Source organism: Peromyscus maniculatus, chromosome 17 (genome assembly GCF_049852395.1).
Source record: "Peromyscus maniculatus bairdii isolate BWxNUB_F1_BW_parent chromosome 17, HU_Pman_BW_mat_3.1, whole genome shotgun sequence".
In the NCBI taxonomy this organism is placed as follows: Eukaryota; Metazoa; Chordata; class Mammalia; order Rodentia; family Cricetidae; genus Peromyscus; species Peromyscus maniculatus.
Window position 1 is genome coordinate 33,574,498 of NC_134868.1, and position 24,123 is coordinate 33,598,620.

General features: G+C 34.0%; 1 protein-coding gene across 3 annotated transcripts in view; it reads left to right on the top strand.

Annotated features, from left to right (window-relative positions):
• The window catches only part of Msr1 (macrophage scavenger receptor 1), a 63,039-nt gene that overhangs the window by 11,793 nt on the left and 27,123 nt on the right, over positions 1–24,123 (top strand). For 2 of the 3 annotated variants that reach the window (XM_015992820.3, XM_076553511.1), the window contains exons 4-8: positions 6,566–6,975; positions 8,495–8,681; positions 12,204–12,275; positions 16,386–16,475; positions 18,800–18,853. In XM_015992820.3, the coding sequence (XP_015848306.2) occupies positions 6,566–6,975; positions 8,495–8,681; positions 12,204–12,275; positions 16,386–16,475; positions 18,800–18,853 (813 nt within the window). Of the gene's footprint in view, positions 1–6,565; positions 6,976–8,494; positions 8,682–12,203; positions 12,276–16,385; positions 16,476–18,799; positions 18,854–20,837; positions 23,386–24,123 lie in introns of those variants that run through there. The other variant, XM_015992821.3, reaches the window with a different exon arrangement.

Consider the following 24,123-nt stretch of genomic DNA (forward strand, 5'->3'; position numbering starts at 1 on the left):
CATTCCTCAATTTCAACAAATGCAATTAAAATAGATTCTGTAATGTAAGTATTAACAGGCTTTTAAAAAAATTTAAAAATAAAATATAAAAAATAAAAATATTGACATAAAATTGGGCTAGATTTATATCTGTTCTGCTCTCTCTTTCTCCTCCCTCTAACTCCTCCCTTGTCCCCGATTCCTCCTCCAAACCATTATCTATTATTCTTTGCTATCATTTTATTATTGTTTTATATATGAATTCGTTTGCTGATGATGTTCAAATGTACATGTATTTAGGTCTGACCTCATGTGGTTAGATAATATATCAGGGTACTCATTCCTACAGATGATTGAGTCTTTAAGCCATTAATTGCCAATAGCTAGCTCTTCATCCAGGATTAGGGCCTTGTGAGATTTCCTCTATCTATATTGAAATGTCAATTGGTGGTGTAATTTTTCAGGTCTTGTTTAAGTGATCACGTTGTTAACATTTCATGGGTGCAGATCCATGCCATGAGTAGAAGACATAATCTCTCAATAGTCAACATGATCCTCGTTCTCTAGGTCTTCCTATCCTCTCTTCTGAACCTTAGATATACATGGTGTATCGATTTGGGATAGGTATACCAGGATCAGTTGTTCTCTGCATTTTGGATAATTGTGGATTTCTGTAATGATTTCAGTCCACTGTGGGTGTGGGGCTTCTCTGTTGAGCAGTGATGAGCCATGAGAGTTATACTTAACTGTGGGCATACATAAGTATTTAGAATATAGTTAGAATTTTTACTGGAGTAGGGAAATGGCAGTAATATGTCATCTGGGCTAAGTTTACAGTACTAGGCATCATGAGCAGGGGGAATATTATCACTCCAAGAGACAAAAATTTCATTTAAACTGTATGTGACTGTGTGTGCATGCATGCATGTCTGTAGTTTTAAGCAGTTATAAAATAGTGCATGAAATACATCTTCATTTATTTAGATTGTTGTTAACTTCTTTCGAAGATTTGTATAAATCTTGTACATGTACTGTTAGATGTGACTGAGATTAGATTCTCTTCTTGCTTTTGCAAATGCTAATGAATTTGAATTTTACACTGCCTTGGCTCATTGCTGTTACATGTAAATGTAATTGAATCTTTATATTAAACTTTCAGTAATCTTATTTTTAAAGAAAGTAGACTGGTAAGGTTTAGAGTATTTCAAAAGTGTATTAAACTTCATAGTTCTGAATACTTCTAGTGTTGAACAACAGCACTCCTGAAATTCCAGTTATTATATAATAAAAATGCTCCCTAAAAGAGAATGAAGTTAACCATGTTCTTTAGTGTGTCTCTAGTGTCTTCTAAAGTATGTTAAGAAAATCTAATATTCTGAAGTATTTGTCAGTGTGAAAACAAATATGGTCATTTACACTAACAATGTCTATCTCAGAAAAACATGTCTGTTTTTTTCAGAAATTTTTATAAATCAAATGCAGAAACCAGATATTAATATCACATTTTTAAAATATGACTTTCTAATTAATATATTTGATGTGCTTTTATTTAAACATATCTTAATAATAACACAGCAACATATATTGGGATTTTAAATAAACTTAGGTTTCATGTGATATTCTCCAGGCACGTATTTCTACTTGAACTGGGATAACATTTTCAAATGATGTTTTCCCTAGGTACATGGTATCCTTTATCCCAGGGTAGCACTTCTAACTTGCTATGTACCTAAGAATGACCTTGAACACAGATCTTCCTGCCTCTACCTCTAAGTTCTGAGATTAGGGGCATCAACATGTTTTGGTTTTGTGATGCAGGAATCTAATTCAGGGCAACCTACATGCTAGGGAAGCAGTCTATTGACTGAACTACCTCCTCAGATTAGATGTGTTGGATTTTAACTGATATTCAAATTAATTGTTCTAGTCATTACCCTTTTCTCTATGATTTTTCCCAATGTGTTTGCTATATACATTATCAAGAGAAAGGTTTAGGAAAAGCTCATTTGAATGTGCATACTAATCTACCTAAGAAAATGGCCTTAAATGCAAAATCAAATGTCCTTTGTTAAGTGGTAATCTGAGAGAGTATCTCAAAACAGATTCGAAATTGTACTAAGAAAGAAAAGCTAAGGAAATCAACAACAATTGTAAAAGGAGCTATCATTTTATCATTTTACATCATTTACTATGCCCAAGCACTGGGCTCTAAACTTTCAGCATATTATCTTAATACATCTTTACAATTACTCTTTCAGCAGACACTATAATTATCTTCATTATCCACACCAGAAAACTGAAACTCCTCAGTAATGGAGCATGTGTTCCCATCTATGACTTTTGTGTCCTAACCTCTCTTTTCCACTGGCTCCCATTGTAATGTGGTTATTATAATAAAGCATGATTGTCCAGAAAAAAAACCATGAAAATAGAATTGTCATAATGTTATCCAAGAGATTATCTCTATAAAAAACCCGCAAACAAACAAGCAAAACACAAAAACAGCTCCTGTTTTAGCCATTAAAAACAGAGAAAACAAAATCCAAACATAATCAAAGTAAACAGCAAACAAAGGGCAGCTATTGAATAAAGAGAACTAAAGTTTCTAGTAATGTAGATTCCTCATGAACAAAATTGTCTATATGTTGTCCATGTATACATGCTTATCTGCAATGTGAAATACAGACTTGAATGGTGTGTCCTTGCTTGGTGTCACCAAATATACACCAGGGAGAATTTGAATAAATTCCATCTCTTTATGTAAACCACAGTCTACAGAGCCTACAGGGCTCTGATAGACCCTGATCAAGGGAGACAGAAGCCTGAAAAGTATCCATGGTTATAATCAAGTTCAAAATTCTTGGGCTATTAGGAAATATTACAAAGTAAAACATTTGCTCTGGAGTAGATAGTAATTGATCTGTGATTTTTCCGTTTCTTAAAATTATAGTAGGAACCTATTAAGACAGACAGGAAATGGAATGTTCCAATCTTATAAATTAATACCAATACCAAATTCACTAGAATTTCAAGGAGAAGTCATTGTGATTATCATGTACCAATAATAGGTAACTTAATACATTTATAACTCTTAGTACCAAATCACAATGTCTTTCAAAGAAGCGTTAAAATATATTGCATACACGGACAAGATATGAAAAGATTACAATTGTAGAATTTTGAAAATAATGGTACAACACATGAATTGAGAGTTGAAGGAAAAAGGTGAACACGGAGCTATTCAAATTTGAAGTGGCTTGTACGTGAAAAATTGTTTTATTATTTTCATGGCCTACATTGTATGATATCTTTCTTAAAGAATGTGAAGTATTCCTGAGAAAAAAATAATATCATAAGACTAGAGCAAGACAAAAAGACATATTCTAGAATGGAGGTATATGAATCGCTACTGAAACATGAACTATTTTTTAAAAATATAAATTTTGGATAGGAAAAGATATTACTAGTATATATATATATATATATATATATATATATATATGTGTGTGTGTGTGTGTGTGTGTGTGTGTGTGTGTGTGTGTATAAAATCAAATATCACCAGTTCCCTGGGTATTTGTATATGTCATAAAATTTTGACTTGTTTCTGCGTAAAATGGAGATGATACAGAATGACATCTCTCCAGAAACAAGTGAAAACAAGTATACCTTTGAGGATATAAACTCTGACATTCTCTTTTAATTTTATTTTTGACATTATAACATGATCTTACATTTAACAACATTTGGAAAATCTTCCTTTTCCTTCTTTCAAACCCTGTCACAAACCTCTCCCCACTCTCCTTAAAATTAGTTGCCTCTTTTCACTGTTGTTTTACATGCATATATGTATATGCTCACACTCATATATTCCTAAAATATGACCTGTGTAGTCTGCATGACGTTACTTGTATGTATGTTTTCAGGACTGGCTGTTTGGCACTGGTCATCCAGTTGGTCCTCCTTGGGAAGGACCACCCCTCCTGTTCCCACCTTTATTCAGTTGCCTATAGTTCTTTGTGTAAGGTTGAGACCTAGTGGGCTTTTCCATTTTCCATGTTGAAATGTCCATTGGTGGTGTCCCTGTGGCATTCTTTATATCTGTATTATAAGGAGGTAATCTCTACTTTAAATTTTTTCCTCATCTATCTAATTTGCTTAGATAGTTAGCGCCTAAGCCTCTACTGCTGTGATAAGACACCATGACCAAGGCAACTTATAAAATAAAGCATCAGTTTTGGACTTAACGGTTGCTCTAACTAGAGGATTAGAGTCCATGACCATCATGGCAAAGAGAATGGGAGGAAGAAGGCAGGCATGGTTCTCAGAGCTCACATCTTGAGACAAAACCATGAGGAAGAAAGAACTAGAATGGCCCAAGTCTTTAGAAACTTCAAGTCCTGCCTCTATTGATATACCTTTCCTAGAAGATCACACTTCCTAATGCTTCCTAAACAGTTATACCAACTGTGGAAACAAAAAATTAAATATGTAAGTGTTTGGAGCCCATTCTCATTAAGACTGCCATAGTTAGTTAGTTATTGCTGTAGTCTGGATTCTAAGGTTGGTACATGCATGCCCGGTAAGCACCATCTAGCTAAGTGCTCCAGCACTCGAGTGAACCATTTTTAAACAAAGTAAAGCTCACGCTAGTTTCATTTATTATTAAGGAGACAAGAAGTATTCTGTTTTTTAAAATAAATAAGTGAAGTAAAGCCTTTACGTCTAACTCATGTGTACATGGTCAAATGAAAATCATAGTTAACGAAACCTTTTGCAAAATCAGATCTCTTCTTCCTATGCTAAGATAAATACTTATTAATTTACTATGTGAAGTAAAGCTTCTTTTCAAAGCAAAATTCTATGATGAAGCAAGTAGGGCATAGATCTAGTTAAATAAAGTACAAACTGCTGTGTTTGCAGATACAACTCACTTCAGGAATGTTTTTATGTTACACAATATATTAATATATTTAGTGCATTTTATTAATTAATTTACTTAAGTATTATGTTCATACTATATATAGATAATATATAATTATAATGGAATTAATTATTATTAGGTATGTAGATGATAGGTTTGGTTCAGTGTAAACACAAAAATGTAGCTTTTCTTTGTGTTATTTAATTCTCAAAAACTCTCTAACAATGGTTGCACTAAAAATTCAACAGATTCAGGTACAGCCACACATTTAAGTATTTTTGGCTATATGGAGATACATTTTTCCTTCTCTATGAAGTCATATGTGGAAAATGTCATACATCAAACATAACAATGTAAAAGAAACATGCAAATAAAAATATTTACATAGTCACTTATACTTTGTTCATTTTCCTTAAATATCTTATATCATTATAGACTAGTGGTAAAAATATTTTAATATTTACTCCTTATATAGTTGCAATGTATGGAGTTTTTATCTTTAAAACCAATGTTTTATTTACCTTCAGTTTTCTTTATTTCATAAATTATACAGAGTATCAGTCTATACCATTCTGAAAGGATAAGTAGCTCATTTAGAGAACACACACCCATTTAGAAATATGTGTCAGCAGCTCGTTATGATCCCCAAATTCCACTGAATAGATATTCTTGAAGATGTGATTCATCACAAGACTGATTCTTCAAATAATGAATGTGTTTTTGAAAACTGAAGCAAACTTAATTTGGGGAATTTCTAAGCAAATCTGGCAGATCCACCATAGGGTATAATATATTTATCAAATTGTTTTGTAGAAAACTATTAACAAAAAATAAAAGGGCAGTTTTTAGATTCTATAATTCCAGGACTGGGGAGGCTACAGCAGGAGAATCATGAGTTTGAGGTTAGCTCGGCTGTGTAACAGCTTCAAGGCCAAGCTGAGCTATATAATGAAGACTTGTGTCACAAACCAATTAATATAACAATTATGTTAATTGAAATAAACACGATTTGATAAATATACAATGAGATACTAGCCTTCAGTTCAGATTGATAATACATATGGTAAATTTGTTTTCACATTTTCTACTATGATTAAATATCTTACAGTGGGTTAAAATATCCTAATAAGCACAATGCATTTTTAAAGAGAATAAACATATTTTCATAATTTCTTGCCAATTTTGATAGTGTCAGTAATGAATCAACAGTTTACCAATACTGTGGATAGCATTAGTCTTCTGATCATCCTGTGCAGTATTGTTTTGTAATTGTCATCCTAATATAACTATGTCCCACAGGCTTAATCCAGAAGAGTGGCTTAACGTGCTCTCATTTTCAATTAACAATAGTCCATGGAATAGCATGCAGTACATATTAGTATGTAGAATTTTCTCTAATTGGCAAAGAAAGCACAATGACCAAGAAGACTAATGAACAACAAATCAGAAAGAAAGATCTATACTGGAATAAATTCTAACATAAAAACATAAAGGTGACTGTGTGATTCATATTAACATACTGAGTGTGATCATTGCAAAATATATTCTTGATTTAGGCTAGTATTAAACATATTGCAATGGAATGGAATGCAGAGACATAGAAAGAAATGATGAGTACAAAATTATATAGGCTATGATTTGATTTATTTTTATTTAAATATGCAGCCCATCTTATGAATTGGGAAATGAAGAACTGCTTAGTTGGTTCAATTAACGCAAGTGATACATCTCAAAGTCTGATTGGAAAAGAAAACACCAGTAAAGCTGAAATGAGATTAACAGTTGCCTTGGAACACATGAAGGACTTGGAAGAGAGAATCCAAAGCATTTCAGAATCAAAAGCCAACCTCATAGATGCAGAACGCTTCCAAAACTTTAGTATGACAACTGACCAAAGACTTAATGATGCTCTTCTGCAGTTAAGTTCCTTGATTTCATCAGTCCAGGAACATGGGAACTCAATAGATGAAATCTCCAAATCCTTACTGAGTCTGAATACCACACTGCTTGATGTCCAGCTCAATACAGCAACCCTGAATCACAAAGTCAACGAGTCTACAGTGAAGCAGCAGGAGGTAAGCATTTCAGAATGCAATGGCATGGTTGCATTCTGGAGCTAAATTCCTTCAGATTCTGTTTCTTTCAGCAATTCAGAATGCAGAAGGCACAAAACTTTTTTCTACTTCACCTACTGATGTTTACGTCTCTAGCAATCTAATAAAAGGTCTCTATAGATTTAACTGGTGCCTTTTTCAGACTCCCAGCAAAAGGGGAGTATTTTTCCATTGGATCTAGACTACGAAGGTGTTTTCATATTAATATTACCATCTGTTGCCTTGTTAGACTATACCAATTATAAAATTTAGGTTATCTGAGCATATCTGGAAAGGTAAATACCTGTGTCAATTTTTGAATAATTTAATATTCCTTAGAATAATAATTATCTCTTCTAATAATAATATTTCCTTCTAATAATCTAATAAAGTAATATAAGTATTTTATATTACTTTATTTACATGATATTTTATTTAAAATATTTACATGATACTTTATAAATCAGAATTTTAAGTTAATTTATTTTGCCATTTCTAGAAGATATATACAGTTTTTATTGCACTGGTAACTAAAATTAAAATTTGAAAATTATAAACGTATTTTTAACATGAGTTCTTAATAAGATAACAGTGTACACTTATAATCATCATAAGATTCAATGTGCATTAAATTTTCTACTACTGTTCATGCTATGGCATGCATTAATCATCAAAAAAATAGTCACACCAAAAGCAGTACTGTAGAATGATCACATATCCATCTCTTTGTATGACTGCCAAAAGAAATATATGTTAGGACAGTTGTTAATAATGATTCCTTCTAGGCAAGATGGAAAAACTTTAGACTGAAAGACCTATATGGTCTGAGGAAAGACTCAGTACAGAAGCCAACAACTATAACATGCAGACATATGAGCAAAGGTTGGGAATCAATACATGTTTATTTACAGAACAAGTTTGTGGATTAAATCCATCCCATGTACTATAATTTATGACCTTTGTTCCAGATCATTTTATAGCTAACTGTATAACTGATCTTCTCTGAAGATCAGTTCAGTGGTAGAGTTATAGTTTAGCAGACAAAAGACCCTGGGTCCAACCCAACACCACAAAACAAGCAAGCAAACAGAACATTATTGCAGCAGCAAATACTCTTGTAATTTAATTTTTGAGATCATAATTTAATTATAATTCTCCTTTACTTTCCTCCCTTGATGCATCTATACCCCTTTGACAAGATGTTATTTTAAATTTTCAGTATTTGACATTTGTATTTGGGAGCAGACCCATTCGTAGATGTCTAGCCCACTGATTTTGTTTGTTTTGACTCGAGATCTTAATGAACCATTTAGCCAAAAGGAAAAAAAAATGCTTTGCAGCCAGAGAACTACGATTCAGAATACTCGTGTTCTTATTCTTATCCTGTAATACTCCCCCAATGCTATGTGCTTATCAAACATCCAAATTTCAAAAACTCTGTGCACTTCCATATTTCCTAATCGTGGGCAACAAAGGTTGCGATGCTTACTGTGTTTTACAGGATATCAGTAAGTTACGGGAACGTGTGTGCAACGTGTCAGCAGAAATCCAGTCTGTGAAAGAAGAACAAGAGCGTGTGGAACAGGAAGTAAAACAGGAAATGAAAGTACTGAATAACATCACTAATGACCTCAGACTGAAGGACTGGGAACACTCACAGACATTGAAAAACATCACCTTAATTCAAGGTAAGACATCTTGTCCCAAAAATGGGACATTAAAATATATCATTACATGCAGACGTTTGATATTTGAAATTCTGCCATTTAAAGTAAATGGTTTTTGAGGATGCAGTTACCATAAATGCAGAGAAGAACATTCAATATGAGGCCAGGTGTGGCAAGGTCACCCACACCCTAGAATTACTAAAAGAGAAATGCAAATCCTGATGTGGTGATTCAGCACTGGGAAGGATGAGGCAAGAGACCTTGAGGCAAGGCTAGGCTCTGCAGTGAGAGCCTGCCTCAAACAATAAAAGAGATTGGACCATAATAGCATGAAAAAATCTCTTTACTTCTTACCTGACTATACTTTTAGTTAGAGACACCTCTTGAAATCTTCAAAATAATCATAGATATACCAATATCTTCTTCAGTTCCAATGACTCTTACTCATCTTTTGGCAAGCATGTAATATATATCTATTATTAAATCTAATATTAGATTTTAGTTATTTTCATTTTATGGAAATTTTCTCTAATTTTAACTTTTGGGCCTGTGTTTTTAAAATATAATTCCTATAAATATGGTTGTTTTTAAAAATACAATCTGACAATTTCTTTTCCTTATATCTATTTCTACTACTTTATTTTGTGTTTTTTTTCTTTTTCCAGCTTGATTTATGTCTCTCTCGCTTTCTTGTTCTGTCTTTTGTATTATTTTTTATTGGATTTATCTCTTCTTCAAAGTTACCAAAGAGGGTTTGGAAACTTTATGATTTATTCCACTTGTCTTGATTGCTGTTAAAATGTGTTGTAATATATGTTAACGCTGGTCAGCATCTTAAAAGATAACTGAGTTGAATAGGGAACTGAAAGTGCTTTTCTTCATGACACGCTCCCTTGTCCCCTCTGCTTGAGATTACAGCTCATATTATAAACTTTTACAAACCAGAGCTTAGTCTATATTATTCAACTTATTTTTTAATTAAAAGAATTTATTCTGATAGCCAATTACTCCTATAAAAATCTATGTCATCCATCTCTTCTGGGTAATCTGCCTTCTGCATAAAATAAATGATTTGGAAGTTCATTTAGCCAAAGTCAGTGGTATGATGTTGATGTCACTTTCTTCCTTTTTTTCTTTGCTCTTGATTTTTCCCTATGTCTTACTCCATACACATTTTTATATCCACAATTATTTTGGTTATGTTATGAGGATAATAATTGATAGGGATTTGGCATCTGAATACCAAACATTTGTAGATGCCCATCTGTCTTATGTAAGTGGACCAGTATTACTCCCTATTGTGTGTACTTTGGATGACTGCTGAGTTAGTTACTATAAGTAATGAAAGGAACATGCTGTATGATAGTTGCTCTACAGTGTCTCTAAGGGAATGAAGAAAAGAAAATAACAGACATGCTTACACAGATACCATTTTCTCCCATTTAGCACTAGAGAACAAGCCTGACCTTGGACAGTCTGGGTTGACACTCTGCCACTGAACTCTCTTTGGTCCTCTGGTTTTGTTTGTAATTTTAATTTTTTTGTAGGAAAATTGCTTAAAACTGTAGGTGTAGAACAAGATGTCCCAGTGTATATTGGAGAAATTATTCCTGTGGATTTTGGTTTTCTTTACCTTCATTATTCATCTCTCTGTAATGTCTGTGATCTCACCAATCTGAACTTTGGATGGAGAATTTTTAGATTAGACAATTGTAATTCCAAGAAATTTGATTTAAGATTATGATCAGTTTGTAAACATTTTTCATTTTCATATTCTGTCCCACCCTCCATCCTTCCCTCACTCCCTCCGTTCTTCTATTTCTTCCTCCTTCCCTTTCTTCTTTCTGAAGATTTAGCCCAAGTGCTTGCTAAGTTTCACCCTACTTTCTAATTTAATTTCCATTTAATATGGCTTCTTCACAGTTCTCTCTCCTTCCTCTGTAACTAAAGTCAAATTGGACTGTCTCATTCTTTCTCCCATGTCCATTAAGTTTTATTTTATGATTTTAATATTTTCTTCATTAATAACTAGATTAGAAATTAATAACCTCATGAGATTTTTCTCTACCTTATACTAGTTTAAGACAATTAAGAAGTAGGGTCATCCAAATTTTAGCACCAATGGAACTTATAATCAGCACATATAAACTATATGGTATAATTTGACTTATTCATTGCTAGTTTATTTATTATTAAATTTCTCTTACTCATTTATTTATTTGTGCAGGGATTGAATCTGGTGGTTTATACACGCTATCTTCAATGTTCTACCCCAATTTATATCTTTGGTCCTTTTTTAATATTCACAATTTATCAAATATAAATGTATATTTACAGCCACACTGATATATAATAAAAATGATGCTTGCAAATTAAAAGAAAATAAGAAATGCTAGATTCCAGTTAATGTTTATCTCTGGGAATGAAGTAGGTGCATGAATGAGGGATTTTGTGGCTGATGGCGGTGCTGGTGAACACTTGTTGCTGGGTTGTTTTCCTTACTACTGTACTGTGTAGCTCACAGACATGCATGTCACACCCATTCTTTCTTTCATTAGCACATTAAAATACATGACAAAGAAAAATCTGGATTAATCAACCTTTGAACAATTGGATGCTTCCATTGTGCATTTCAATCTTTATCCCACACTTTAAAAATCCAAAATCAAAATCTTGACTCTTAACCAACATGTCCACCTCCTTTCTCAAATCTGTTGTTCTAGTTTTTTTTTGTAATTGTATCATTCTTCAAATAGTTTCTTGCTCCAAGCTAGTTGTCATTTATCTCTTATTCTGTTTCTCTAGAAAGACCATGCACAAGACCTCTTCATATTTCTTACATTCAAAAGTTCAAATAAGATTTATTAATATCTCTCTTAAAACTCCTAATATAAGCCAGCATTTTCCAGTTTTATGTGTTGTATTAGCCTTGTAATTGGTCTATATGATCTATATTTTACTTATTCTACCTAGAAAAAGAATGGCTTAATTTTATCAGCACATAGTTTATAGTCTTTAAGATTTTTTAAGTTAAAATATAATTATATTAATTTCTCCCATTTCATTTCCTTCCTTCAACAGTTCCCATGCACCCTACTTTCTGTGATTCAAATTCATAGCTTCTATTCCTTCAGTTGTTGTGACATGCACATACATTCACACACACATATACACACATATGTATGTATATTTATCTTACATACATATGAATTACAAGCATAAGTTCTTAATGTGTGCACAATATTGATGTCATTTTGTGCTGTTACAGTGTCCCTTTCCCTGTTACCAGGTTCTCAGAACCTAGTAAAGTATTAACCTCATAAGAATATTTATATGATATAATTTGAGAATATGGCATCTTTCTCAGATGAGACCATTACAGTTTTCAACAACAGAATACTTTGCCATTTAGGAAGATCAGAGTTCTTCATTTTATGTTAATGCACAGCAAATAGAAATATTTGGATTTCTATATAACTGTTTGATAAATAATAAACTTACCTATGCTTTATAATTATTGTCAGTACTTGTGATTTTTTAAAGGGCCTCCTGGACCCCCAGGTGAAAAGGGAGACAGAGGACTCACTGGACAAAGTGGCCCACCTGGCATTCCAGGTACAATAGATAAGGATATAGTAATCACTTAATGATATACCACAAGGTTGAATGATATGTATCCATGTTTGTGTTAAGGAGAGAATATCTATTCCATCTTTTCTGTGGTATATGTGTGTGTGAGTGTTTATAAATCCCCTCACATGCTGGCAAATATAATGTGTTCTAGCATCCCAATGACATGGCTAACTGAATGGTAAGTATTAATTCATTTAAAATATTTTATTATTTTATGTGAATGGATGTTTTGGTTGCCCATATATCTATACACAGTGTACATGCCTGGTATCTTCTTAGATGTGAAAAGGGTATATTATCCCAGAGAATTTGAGTGACAGGTAATTGTTAGTTGCCATATGGGTTCCAGGAATCAAACATGGATCCTCTGGAAGAGCAGTCAGCCCTCTTAACTGCTGGGTCATGTCTCTAGCCCAAGCACTAATTATTGATTTTTGTAGAAAAATTAACGTTTTAGTCAGGGTTACTACATAAGGTTGTTTATGAGTCTGGGGGGCTTTCCAGGGAGACCATATACAGTACATAGTGCACATAAAGCTATTACTTGAAGGAGAACAAGAAAATCACATTCCTGTTGGATTAATTTGCAAGATATGATTTTTCAAGATATATAGATACATTCATGAGAATATAGTTCTTGCATTTTCCTTGACTGCACTACACCATTTAAACTTCCAGAACTGGGAGTAAATAAAGGAGAGAAGATGAGTGACTTTTGTCTTGGCTGGCAGCCAGTTTCTTCATTGTATTTTATGTCGAGAAAATTTGTTCTGAATTATTTTCCTCTGAGGATGTTGTAGGCATGAAAGCGGTGTTTTGAAAGAAGATAATGGAAGACACAGAAAAGGAGAAAGGACATGAACTTTCTTTGCTAAAAAAACAAAAAAACAAAAACTAAATAAACAAACAAAAAAACTGAAACCAACAATAACAAAAATGTGGTTGCCATGCCATTCAAATGCCATCCTTTGCAAACAAATTCCCTGCACACTGTTTGAAAGTAAAATAGACAGAATGGTCTAAACACAATTAGAAAGGCTGACTGGCCAGAAATTTACCTAAATACCTTGGATCCCATCTTAGTTTTCCCTTTTAGATGAAATAAATATTTTTTCTTTTCATAAATATTTTGACTAGCCACATTTACATGAGAAAAAATATCCAAAGCTGAAAAGCATGAATAGTATCTATCATACAAGTACATCATTGTGTATCTTATACTTAAAAGAAAATGGCTTTAAAATCTTTATCTGTCTATCATCTATCATATATATATATATATATATATATATACACACACACACACACCTATATCTACAAATAGTGTATGTTCATCTTTCTGTAAGTAGTGTGTGCTTTTGACAATAATGACAAATAAGTATTTTTATCCAGCAAAGTCCTTCTTCTTGGTGAAGGCTCTACACATCTTAAGAAATATGCATTCATATCATAAGTAGGAGAAGCAACCAATATTATTGTATCTGCCTAAGCCACTGTCACCAAGATCTGTAAGAAGCTGCCCCCTACTATGAAGCATAATTGCTAAAGCCCTATAGTGCAAACACAGAAAGTCAGTGTGGCCCATGATTTGCTGTACAAATATTGCCTTAAAAGCATCATTCTCAGTTTCTGATCTATGGATGTGTGAGATAGAATAGAGTTTGAACTCTTCAGCCTTTATTACTAGTATAAACAGACACCATGTCAAACTAATATACTGTGTCTGAGTGTGACGTCAAGAAAGAATACTGGCTGCAGCAGCAGCAACAACAGCAGCAGTGGTAGCCATAACAGCGGAGTAAACGCAACGAGGAGCAAATCATGAAGCAAGCAGTTCTAACGAATCCTCATTGCTATTTTATTACTGCTGTGTTGTTGCTGGAAGGTGAAATGCACTCCAGGAGAGGATCTTCCTCCTTAGTTAATTCTTCTTAGACATGCTCTCACTGGACCCTCTGACCCCAACACAGACAGGGGCTTCTCTTTTAGTCAAATCCCAGATCCAATCAAGTTGGCATAGATAAATAATAACAAGGGTTTAGTTTATTTCTGATGACACTGCTCATTTACACAAATAGACACTATGCAGTTTCCTGATATAACAGTTAGTTATAGGTCCTGGTAAGTAATACCCTTTCAGGCAGAGAGTTGATATTGGGTTTGATGCATAACCATTACAGCAAACCATCCAAACTTCTTACAGATCTTGGTGACAGTGGCTTGGGCAGATACAATAATGTTGGGTGCTTCTCCTACTTCAGATATGAATGCAAAACAGATAGAATTCCTCCCCACTTAATTGCTATATTAGGGTCAGTGTTCTGTCTGGTTGCTTCAAATTTGATACCAAAATCAGGAACAAAAGATAGATGATGATCAATCATAATTCTGCCTTCATCAAAGCCCCATATATAAAGCCATTTAACAACTCAGCCTAACAAACACCTACTCCCGCAGCCATGACAGGAATATCTTAGAAACCTTAGTGGTTACCATAGGGGCCAGTGCATAAAATAGTCAATGCATTATAACTATTACACATCCTCTAGTGTGAATAGTAGATTAAAATTTACTTTTTCTTGAGGCAACATAATAATAATAATAATAAATAATAATTCATTTTATAGTACCAGTGCCTTGGAAATATGTCGAGTGAAAGTTCTATTGCTTTTTACTCTAAAAATATATACTGGGCATTTGTTGCATATAGTACCATATGGAGAACAAGGAAGGAGCTATAGAATCTGCCTTCATGGAAATTGCATGATGATAAATTATGTCTTATTAGTAAACAGTTCTGATGATATTGGTTATCTAATAATACATTGATGAGATCAGTGCTCCTTGTGATGCCTTCAACTCACAATAACACTACCAGACTTTACTATCTGAGTACTTTAAGGGGGCATCTTACATGCAAACCACATTCCTCAATAACTGAAAGTACGGATGTCAGGCTGCATAATGAAGAAATGTCTAAATGTCAGTTTACCCAGATAAAATAAGTTAAGTCATTTTAGATTACATGCTAAAAAAATCAAGTGAATATACACTATGAGGTATACATGCAACATTTGGTATATATACTGCAGTATATACATTATATATAGTACTCATTGCATAAATATGCAGATTTATAATGGCCCACCTTTACTATATAACACCATTTATTTACATTACATGCCTAATTTCTGTTAGAACAAACATTTTATAATGAGTTGAATAACATTTCTTAACTACTTGTCATCATATATTTCTTCAAGTTAACATTTTTAGAAGACAATTTATCAAGTTTTAGGTATACTTAAAAATGCACAGAAAGTATTTTTCAGTAGACTAGATACATGTAAATTCTGCTTTCTGGATCTTGTAAACAAAGGCAATATTTGTAAATTTTGACATTGAAGAAAGAAGTATAATCAATTTCTTATAACATACTTCCATGGAGGATCCAAATGAAAATTGGATTAATGGATTCCCAGTGAACTGATAATAACACTGAAAACAGGATAAAATAGGATATAGACTGTTTTATGTTAGCTTATGTTAAAAACTCTACAATAAATATTTTATTCCATAACAGTAGCTTTTTCTACATATGGAGTTTTTATAGTCATCTTATAAATAAAAGCTAAAATAATAGTAATTTTCAGATTCCATTGTGTGTGTATATATTTCATACCCATAAGTAATTCAAGTTTGTGGTGTTTAAATAAAAACGCATTGATATTTCTTATCACTTGTATTTTGTTTTTACTAATGTGAATATTAAAATTTCAAGCTTCAAGAATTTACATACTACTTATAGAAATATCTGTCGCTTGAAATTTTCCCATTGATGGTAGTAGCTTTCTGATTAAAAAGAAAAATATGTCATGTTCTTAGTTTACTGACAATGCACTTTTCATTGACTATAACATACTCATTGCAACATGTTCATGTCATTTATTATATTTTCTTTCAACTGAATGCATGAACAACAGGAAAAATATCATACTCTCCTCAGAGATCCACTTACTTCGTTCATTGGCTGCTCAAATATGTTTGAAAATGAACTGCTAGCCATTTTTGTTTTCTTTATTAACCATGCAGGTCCTCCAGGCCTTAAAGGTGACCGGGGGATCATGGGCCTCCCTGGAATTCGAGGATACTCAGGGGCACCTGGAAAGGCGGGGAGATCAGGTATTGTAATGCTATGCTTGTTATCACAGAGTATGCAAATCAACATTGGATCATTGATAATGTTTCTAAAATACTCGCATAACAAATAAATTTTCCACATAGAGTAGCAGCACTTACATAGTTAACTTTATACTCTAAAATAAGTTGAAAATAATTTTTGCCCATCAGAGGAAAATTCCTATGCTCCAAAAGAAAATAGTTCTGTACACAGCTTATATCAACACACACACACACACACACACACACACACACACACACACACACACACACACAAAATCTATACATTTTATAATATCATAGCTCCCTATGAAGAATGCTCTCTACCATACAGTAAGTAGAGTGGAAAGACTATCAAGAAAAAGAAGCAAACAGTATAAATAGCCTTTTGAACACAGTTGGCAAAACCTTGGTAAGTCCCAGTTGAAAAAGTATTTATAACAAAATAAATGGATTTATTTCACTTACTAGTTCATAATAACACTGCACAGCTATCGATCTTTATTACCACTGATTCCATGAAAAGACTGGTATTGGATTGTGTTCTTTGTACAGCAACATTAGTAGGGAATAAGCTTAGTTTCCCATTTTCAAAACAAAGTAATACAAAAAGAATACAGTCCATATTGTTAAGGTAGTTTGAATAGATTTTAGTACTTCTAGGTTTATTGGAATTTGTCAGGGAAGGCATACAGTTCTCATACACCCCTCATCAAATACACACCTGTTTTTACTTATAACACCTTGCCTTGATGGAACATTTGACATAAGTATTAAACCAATAATAGTTCATCATTATTAGCAAAAGTCCATTGAGGACATTGGGGTTCACTCTTTGTGTTCCATATTATATGAAGTGGGACAAGTGTATAATATTTTATCTCTACCAGCATTACAGACTAGTCTCTTAGTCCCAAGGATGCCCTGTCATCCACCTAAATACTATGAACTCTCCACCCAACCTCTACCACCCTTCAGTATGTGAATGGATAAACAAACCATGAAGAAGGCAGAGAACAGAATCATAATTAGCGAGGAAGAGAAATGGATTATCAGGTCACAAAAATGACATGGAGAAATCATGAATGAATATTGCCAACTGAAAGAAGCTGGTCTGAAAATACTAAAACTGATGATTCTAACTGTGTGCACTTCTGGAAAAGGCAAAATTATGGAGACAGGAAATACATCTATGGTTGGCAGGTGTCTAGAAGAGGGGCCATTTCGGTTAGGCTGATGGTGGGGTATTCTTGGCACCGGGGTCCTCTTCTGTGTAACACTCATGGAGACACCACTGTATGTAGAGAAACACTGTAGTCATATGACTCTTTCTCCTTCCTAAGTATAGAATTCAAGAAGAACGCTTTTGAAATAAGTAAAAAACAAGCAAATTATAATATGATAAAACAACCAAACAAGAAAAAAGAGCCAAAGAAAAAGAAGAAGAATTAATGGTCAAACAGGACCCCTCTTATGAGATGAAATTGTTACCACAGAAATCTCCTCTTAGTGCCAAATTATTATCTCTCAGACACCACTATTTACAGTGGAACTGAGAACAAGGGAGCAAACCATTTAAAAAGACCAGTGGTCAACATTTCCACACTTACTGATAAGTTTGAGTCACTGACCCTCATGTAACACTTGGGGTATATCCCTGTATAAATGGGTGGGGAGTCTCATATCCAAATGTGATTAGACTAGAGGACTGAGGGACCAAGGAACACTTAGAAATGGAGTCATCAGAATTCCATCAGCCCCTGAATTTATAAAGTCCTAAACTATGTTCTGTCCCAAGGAAATAAATAATGAGACATAAAAATAAATTTATAATGGGAAAAAATAAAGATTGAGGAAGAGTAAGAAGATCCTAGCTATTGAATGTAGAGTCAGATAAAAGAAAATGAAAAATAATATGCAAAAATTATACTACATTTCAGTTTTGCACGTTTTGTGAAAGGGGGAAATATCACAACCTTGTAAATAATTTTGGATGTTGTAATACAAAAACTATAATGGGGTTTCAAAGGTGACCATTATTATCAGCATGGCATGCTTATTACATTTAACTAACTATAAGTTGCTATAAATTGATATCTTATCTTTGTGTTCTCCCATTTCCATTTAAAGCAAGTTCTATGGAGCTTGAGACCATGGCTCAGTGGTACAGCATGTGTTTAGTACACACAGGCCTTGGGTACAGTCTCCAGAACTCCAAAATGAAAAAGAACAAAGAGAGATTCAAAGAAAGATGAGTCCGTGAAAGAGAGTAAGATACCAGCATTTTATGTTGGACTAATTTTTTTCTTTTGCTATTTTTTTCTAAGGATATCCTGGACAGAAAGGCCAAAAAGGAGAAAAGGGGAGTGCAGGCATATCAAGTAAGTTTATGACTTCTTGTTTCCTGTGTCAGTTTTTTAAAAATAAAGTTAGATTGTGATATTAGTGGTGTAGGCTTGAACCAAATGTTGAGGGATTTAGCATTGATCTGCAGAGTTTCTGTAGAAGCCAGCCACAGTTTTCTCCAAATAAAACATGCTAATTGAAGTAAAACAAATAGATTAGATTACACATCTCTTTCAAACTCATTATGCACTTATATTCTGTTTTTCTTCTTCTTTTGATTAGCACTTTTTTTCTAAAGAAAAATCACACAGAAAATTGTCCAATTTTCAAGTCAATTTCTACCCACTGAAGGGAAATCAAGCCTATGAATAGAAACAATCACAGTTCCCTTACACACTCGTGAAATGCTCATATATAGGCACGTGGACAACCTGAAGACCTTGACAGAATAATTCTCTGGCAGCTAGGGCTTTTGTTTTGTTTTGTTTTGTTTTTACTAAAACCTTGCAAATGTCATATTCTATATCCAAGACTTGCCAACCTTCAGAAGAATAGATTTCACATCAGGGGGCTTCATTAATAGAATGCAGACCTCTTGGTGAAACTCAGAAAACCTGGGTATCAGACATTAAAAGTTATATATCAGCTGAGATGGTGACCATTGGCTAAGCCACAAGTAATTTCTTATGTGTATAAGATGAATATAATCTTTAATGTAATCATTGTGACGAGGAATGTAGAACCCACTTGAGATTTTAAAATCAAAGAGCGCCTCCCTGTCTTCCAAAGAGAGTCTACATGTGAAATGTATGTTGTGACATGGCCGGTGAGAGCCACAGCCACACCCTCCTTGTTCAGGGCTCTGTTTTAGACGGTATAAGGCCATGACTGGGATGAGCCACTGGAGTCAACTATGATGCTTTTAGAGATGAACAACACGGAGTGGTGGACTCCTCAGTACTTTTGTGCTCCCTCCACTGCTCCTATCACATTAAGGCAACATAAACACATTCCCTTGTCCATGTTTTCTTTCAGGAGGCCACTTCTCTGCTGCATGCTTGTTAACAGCCCTTTCCCTCCTTTTTCTTTCATCCCATATAATTTCAGTGGATGTCTTGCTAGCCCCCAGCCCTTAAGTCGCTGTGTATCTTTGTCTATGTCTTTATCTTCTCACACTTTTGTATAAAGTGTCTTGATCTCATCTCATTTCCCTTGAGGCTCTCTCGGAGCTTTGAAATATTGACTGTAGTTGAGTGTGGCATATAGGGTACTTTTGCTACTTTTAATCTATGTATTAAAAATCCACACTGCTTTCTGTTTCCTGCAACTTCTAAGTGCCTCTAATAATTTTTTGGCTAGGTCTAGAAATTTACATTACAAAATTTAGATGGGTATTTTGGAATTTGAGTACTTTCTTTGAGAAAGCCATAAGAGCTATTTCTGTGGATGAGTGTATACAGCCTCTTGATTCTTCTACATGTCTCCCTAAGGAGAATGTAAAGCAATTCTACAATACTCCAAAAGAAGAAAGAATAATATGCCTACAATCTAACCTAAAGGGTCCTGGTTTTCTGTGTTTAATATGCAATCACATGTGCTTTGGCCTCTTTTCTCTCAGTGATAGACATTTTTCTAAATTACAGAGATACCACAATTACCACAAATTAGTAATTAATTTCCCTACTCATCAATGGTCAATACATTTTGCTTGCTTTGGTTTGGCTTTAGTAATCAATGTTACATTCACATTTTTTTTTATTTTGTGAGGATACTGTTAAATATAGGATTCGCTAGAAGTAGAATCAATAGTTCAAAGGTTATATGCATTTTACAATGAGGTCTTGCAAATGCCTCCAAAACAGGTCTACAGATTATTCTGTATGTAATTACCCAATTCTCTACATTTTAATTATGATCTTTAAACTTTGTATTGAATTAATTCAACGTACATTTTAATAATTCAGGTATTTTTTAAACATAATAAAGTAATCCTGATTTCCTCTTTTACATATGTGTCAGGATCAGTCTAACTCCCTGATCATATTGGGACCAAGACCCTTTTAAGATCAGGTGGGTTGGGCAGAGCACTCCACTATCATCTCCTTAAAAGGCCTTTGACCTCTGGACAAGCCATCAGCACAACTGACTTCCGGGATCTTTTTGCAAGTCCTTCAAAATGAACTTGGTTCCTGTGTCATGTCATGCCTGGCTTCTAAATACGATTTCCTCTCCTGACTCTGGGTGCTGCTCGGGCATGTCAAAGCACACACCATGTATACCATCATGCACTCTCCTCCAATGACCCTCATCCCCTGTCACCCTTCACCTAGATGCATCCATGAGCTGACTAATGGGATGTTCCTGCCTCCTTCAGACCTTCTACTGTTCAGTCACCTAATCTTGTGGAATACAATTTAACCTGTTTGGTTCTAGGAGAAACTGTATGGATATTGATTAACTATGGGTTTTTTAAGCTCAAGACATTATTCTCAAATAGAAAAAGGGATAGAATAGAAGAAAGTCTATCCATCCATTCGCTTATTCATTCAGTTAGCGTTAAGTTCATTGTTTCAGAGCCAGACATAAAAATAAATATATATTTTCTCTAACCTTATAGATATAAATATACCAGTTATAAACAAACCAGAGAAAACTATCCTAGGAAAATAATAGGGCTGTACAGACATTGAGAGATTAATCTTAGTGCCTTTGTATATTAAAAATAACTTTATTTTATTGCATGTTTCACTTTCCTGCCTTATTATTCTCCAAATCAAATTATATATATATATATGTATATATATATGTATATATATATATACATATATATGAGAGAGAGATATTAAATCAGAATTTAAATAATTTCTTCAATATATTTGAATGAGAAACAAACCTAATACTTCAGTAATTGCCTATTCATTTCAAACAAAAATGTTTTGATCATGAAAAATCAATGTTTGTTTTTATTCTATAAAGCTCTTTACATTTACTTGCATTTTATGTTTTAAGTGCATATACTGGGAAATAAATATTGAAATATAAGTGGAAATATTTTGAATAAGTCATAATAAGAGAAAATGCAAAACAGGAGAAGGAAAGAAAATGAAATACAGGAATAGTAAAGATATAAGATCCCATGTTGTTTTCATGTTGTTGCCTCTCCATGAGCTAACAGAGCGTATTTCCCAGGATTTTCCTTTCTTTCATGTTTTAACACTAAACCCTAAGATCCACAACATTAAGATAGCAGCAGACTTCTAATTGTATGCCTGTGTATATCTCACTTTTTCCATTTTCTGCTCTGCCAAATGATATCACTTCCTACCTCACAGGGTTGTTGTGGGGACAAAATTATGTGTGTGAAGATGTTCTATAAAATCATCAAGACCTATAAAGTCATAGGAATGGTTCACAGCAGTCTTATTGAACATAACAGCTGTTCTTTCCTGTTTTTATGCAGACATGTTAAATCTCTAATCATATTAGGGCAGAAAGAAAAATGGGAATGCCAGGAGCCAAATATATGTCTCCAGCAAAAAGAGAGATGTTAGAGAATAAGACAAGATTTTTTTATGTTAGATGGAAGAGCAGTGCAAGTGTGCCCAGATCACAAATCAGTGAATTTGTCTTAGCAAAGCAGAAGAGCATTAGTGATAAGTAAGAGAAGAAGCTAAACCAGAGGCTGTATCTGTTGACAGAGATCAGAACAAAATGTCATATTAATAAAACAAAAATCTGGACTTCAAAACACTTATCTGAGCCCACGACATTTGTTGAGAAGGTTCTGAAAAGGGTGGCAATGCATTGGTATTATCACTGGGTAGTAGGTTGCATCTGTGCTTGCATGCCACCAAGATATAATCAAACCTGGTCCTGAAGGAAAATGAAAAGGAATGAGCAAGTGATCCTGATCTTCTGCAGTATTAACAGACCAGTTATTCTGTGCAAACATCTAGAGAAAATTGAATTTGTGCCTGTGGCTTAATTGGCCTGTGCTGTGGAGTATGTGTGACTCTTTTCTTGTGCCAGAAGGCATTGCCGTGGACAATGTTGGCACCATACAGAACAGCCCTGGTCCCAGATGTACTGGCAGGCAAATTGTAGGAATTCAGATCTCAGGTCATCTATTTTCCAAAGCTAAGCATGCATAGTAAAGTGTGGAATACTAACCTGAACTTCTCACATTAATAAAGAAGACTCTGTGTTTCCCTTTAGATAAAAATAGATTCTAAATGCCCCATTCAAAGGCATCAATCATCCCAACTTTTATAATGTAAAATGAACAGTGGCAAATAATATGTTCACTTACCATACTAACTAGAAAGGGTGTTTTTGTCAAGCAAGGAAGTCAAATAAGCAAAAACTGTGAAGCATCATCTTAAAGAGTCCTAATGCTTATCTGTGGTGTGTCAGCATGCTCTGTTCATGATCAAGAGAGATAGGATTTGAATTTTTAATGTCTTAGTCTGAAACCTGTACAATCATATGAAAAAAAAAATGTATTTGCTTTGATTTATACTGAGAACTCAACTTAATCATAAATAAACTTCTGATCTTTCTCAAAACACTCAGTTGATTAAAGTTAAAGCCTTCTTTTCCCATCACTAACTAATTGTAATAATGACCATTCAGAGGATACTTGCTGTGTACCGGGTACTTGTGATGCGTTTTCATATCTAATATGCAGAGAGACATTGGGGTAAGTGCTATTAGCATCACTGTTTAATGAACTGGAATCCAAGGTTAACTGCTAATAAAGGAAAACAGCACAAATTCAAACCCATGCCTGCCAGTTTGCAAATCCTCATGCCTCTGTGAAACGCTTCCACACTAGTCAAACATTCTACACATGTAAATATTACGAATATTTAATATGGAGGATTTGGAGGTAGAAAAGAGGGAGAGAATATTTGTAATTAGTAGTTCTATTTTCCAGAATGAGCCTTATAATATGAAGATTCACTCCCCCCCCCCGAAGATAAAAATCTATAGAGACAAAATCCCAAAGTGTACTATTGAGTCATCTTTGTTTATGTTTCCACCATCGTTACTACTGCACATGTTGCCTGCATTTTCTCCCTCAAGTCTATTACTCAGACACATTGTCTTCCTGGAAGTGCTCTCAAGACTTCCATTATCACTAATGAGAGTTACTTACATGCGCCTTGGGAAAAGCTACCTGCTAATAGTCTACCTTTATTTCAGTAACTGACTCAGTTTTCACATTTTCGAGTATCACTGGCTGCTTTGATGCCTCTTTGCACTTACTGTGTTTTCTTTCTCTTTTTTTTTCAAGTTCCAGAGT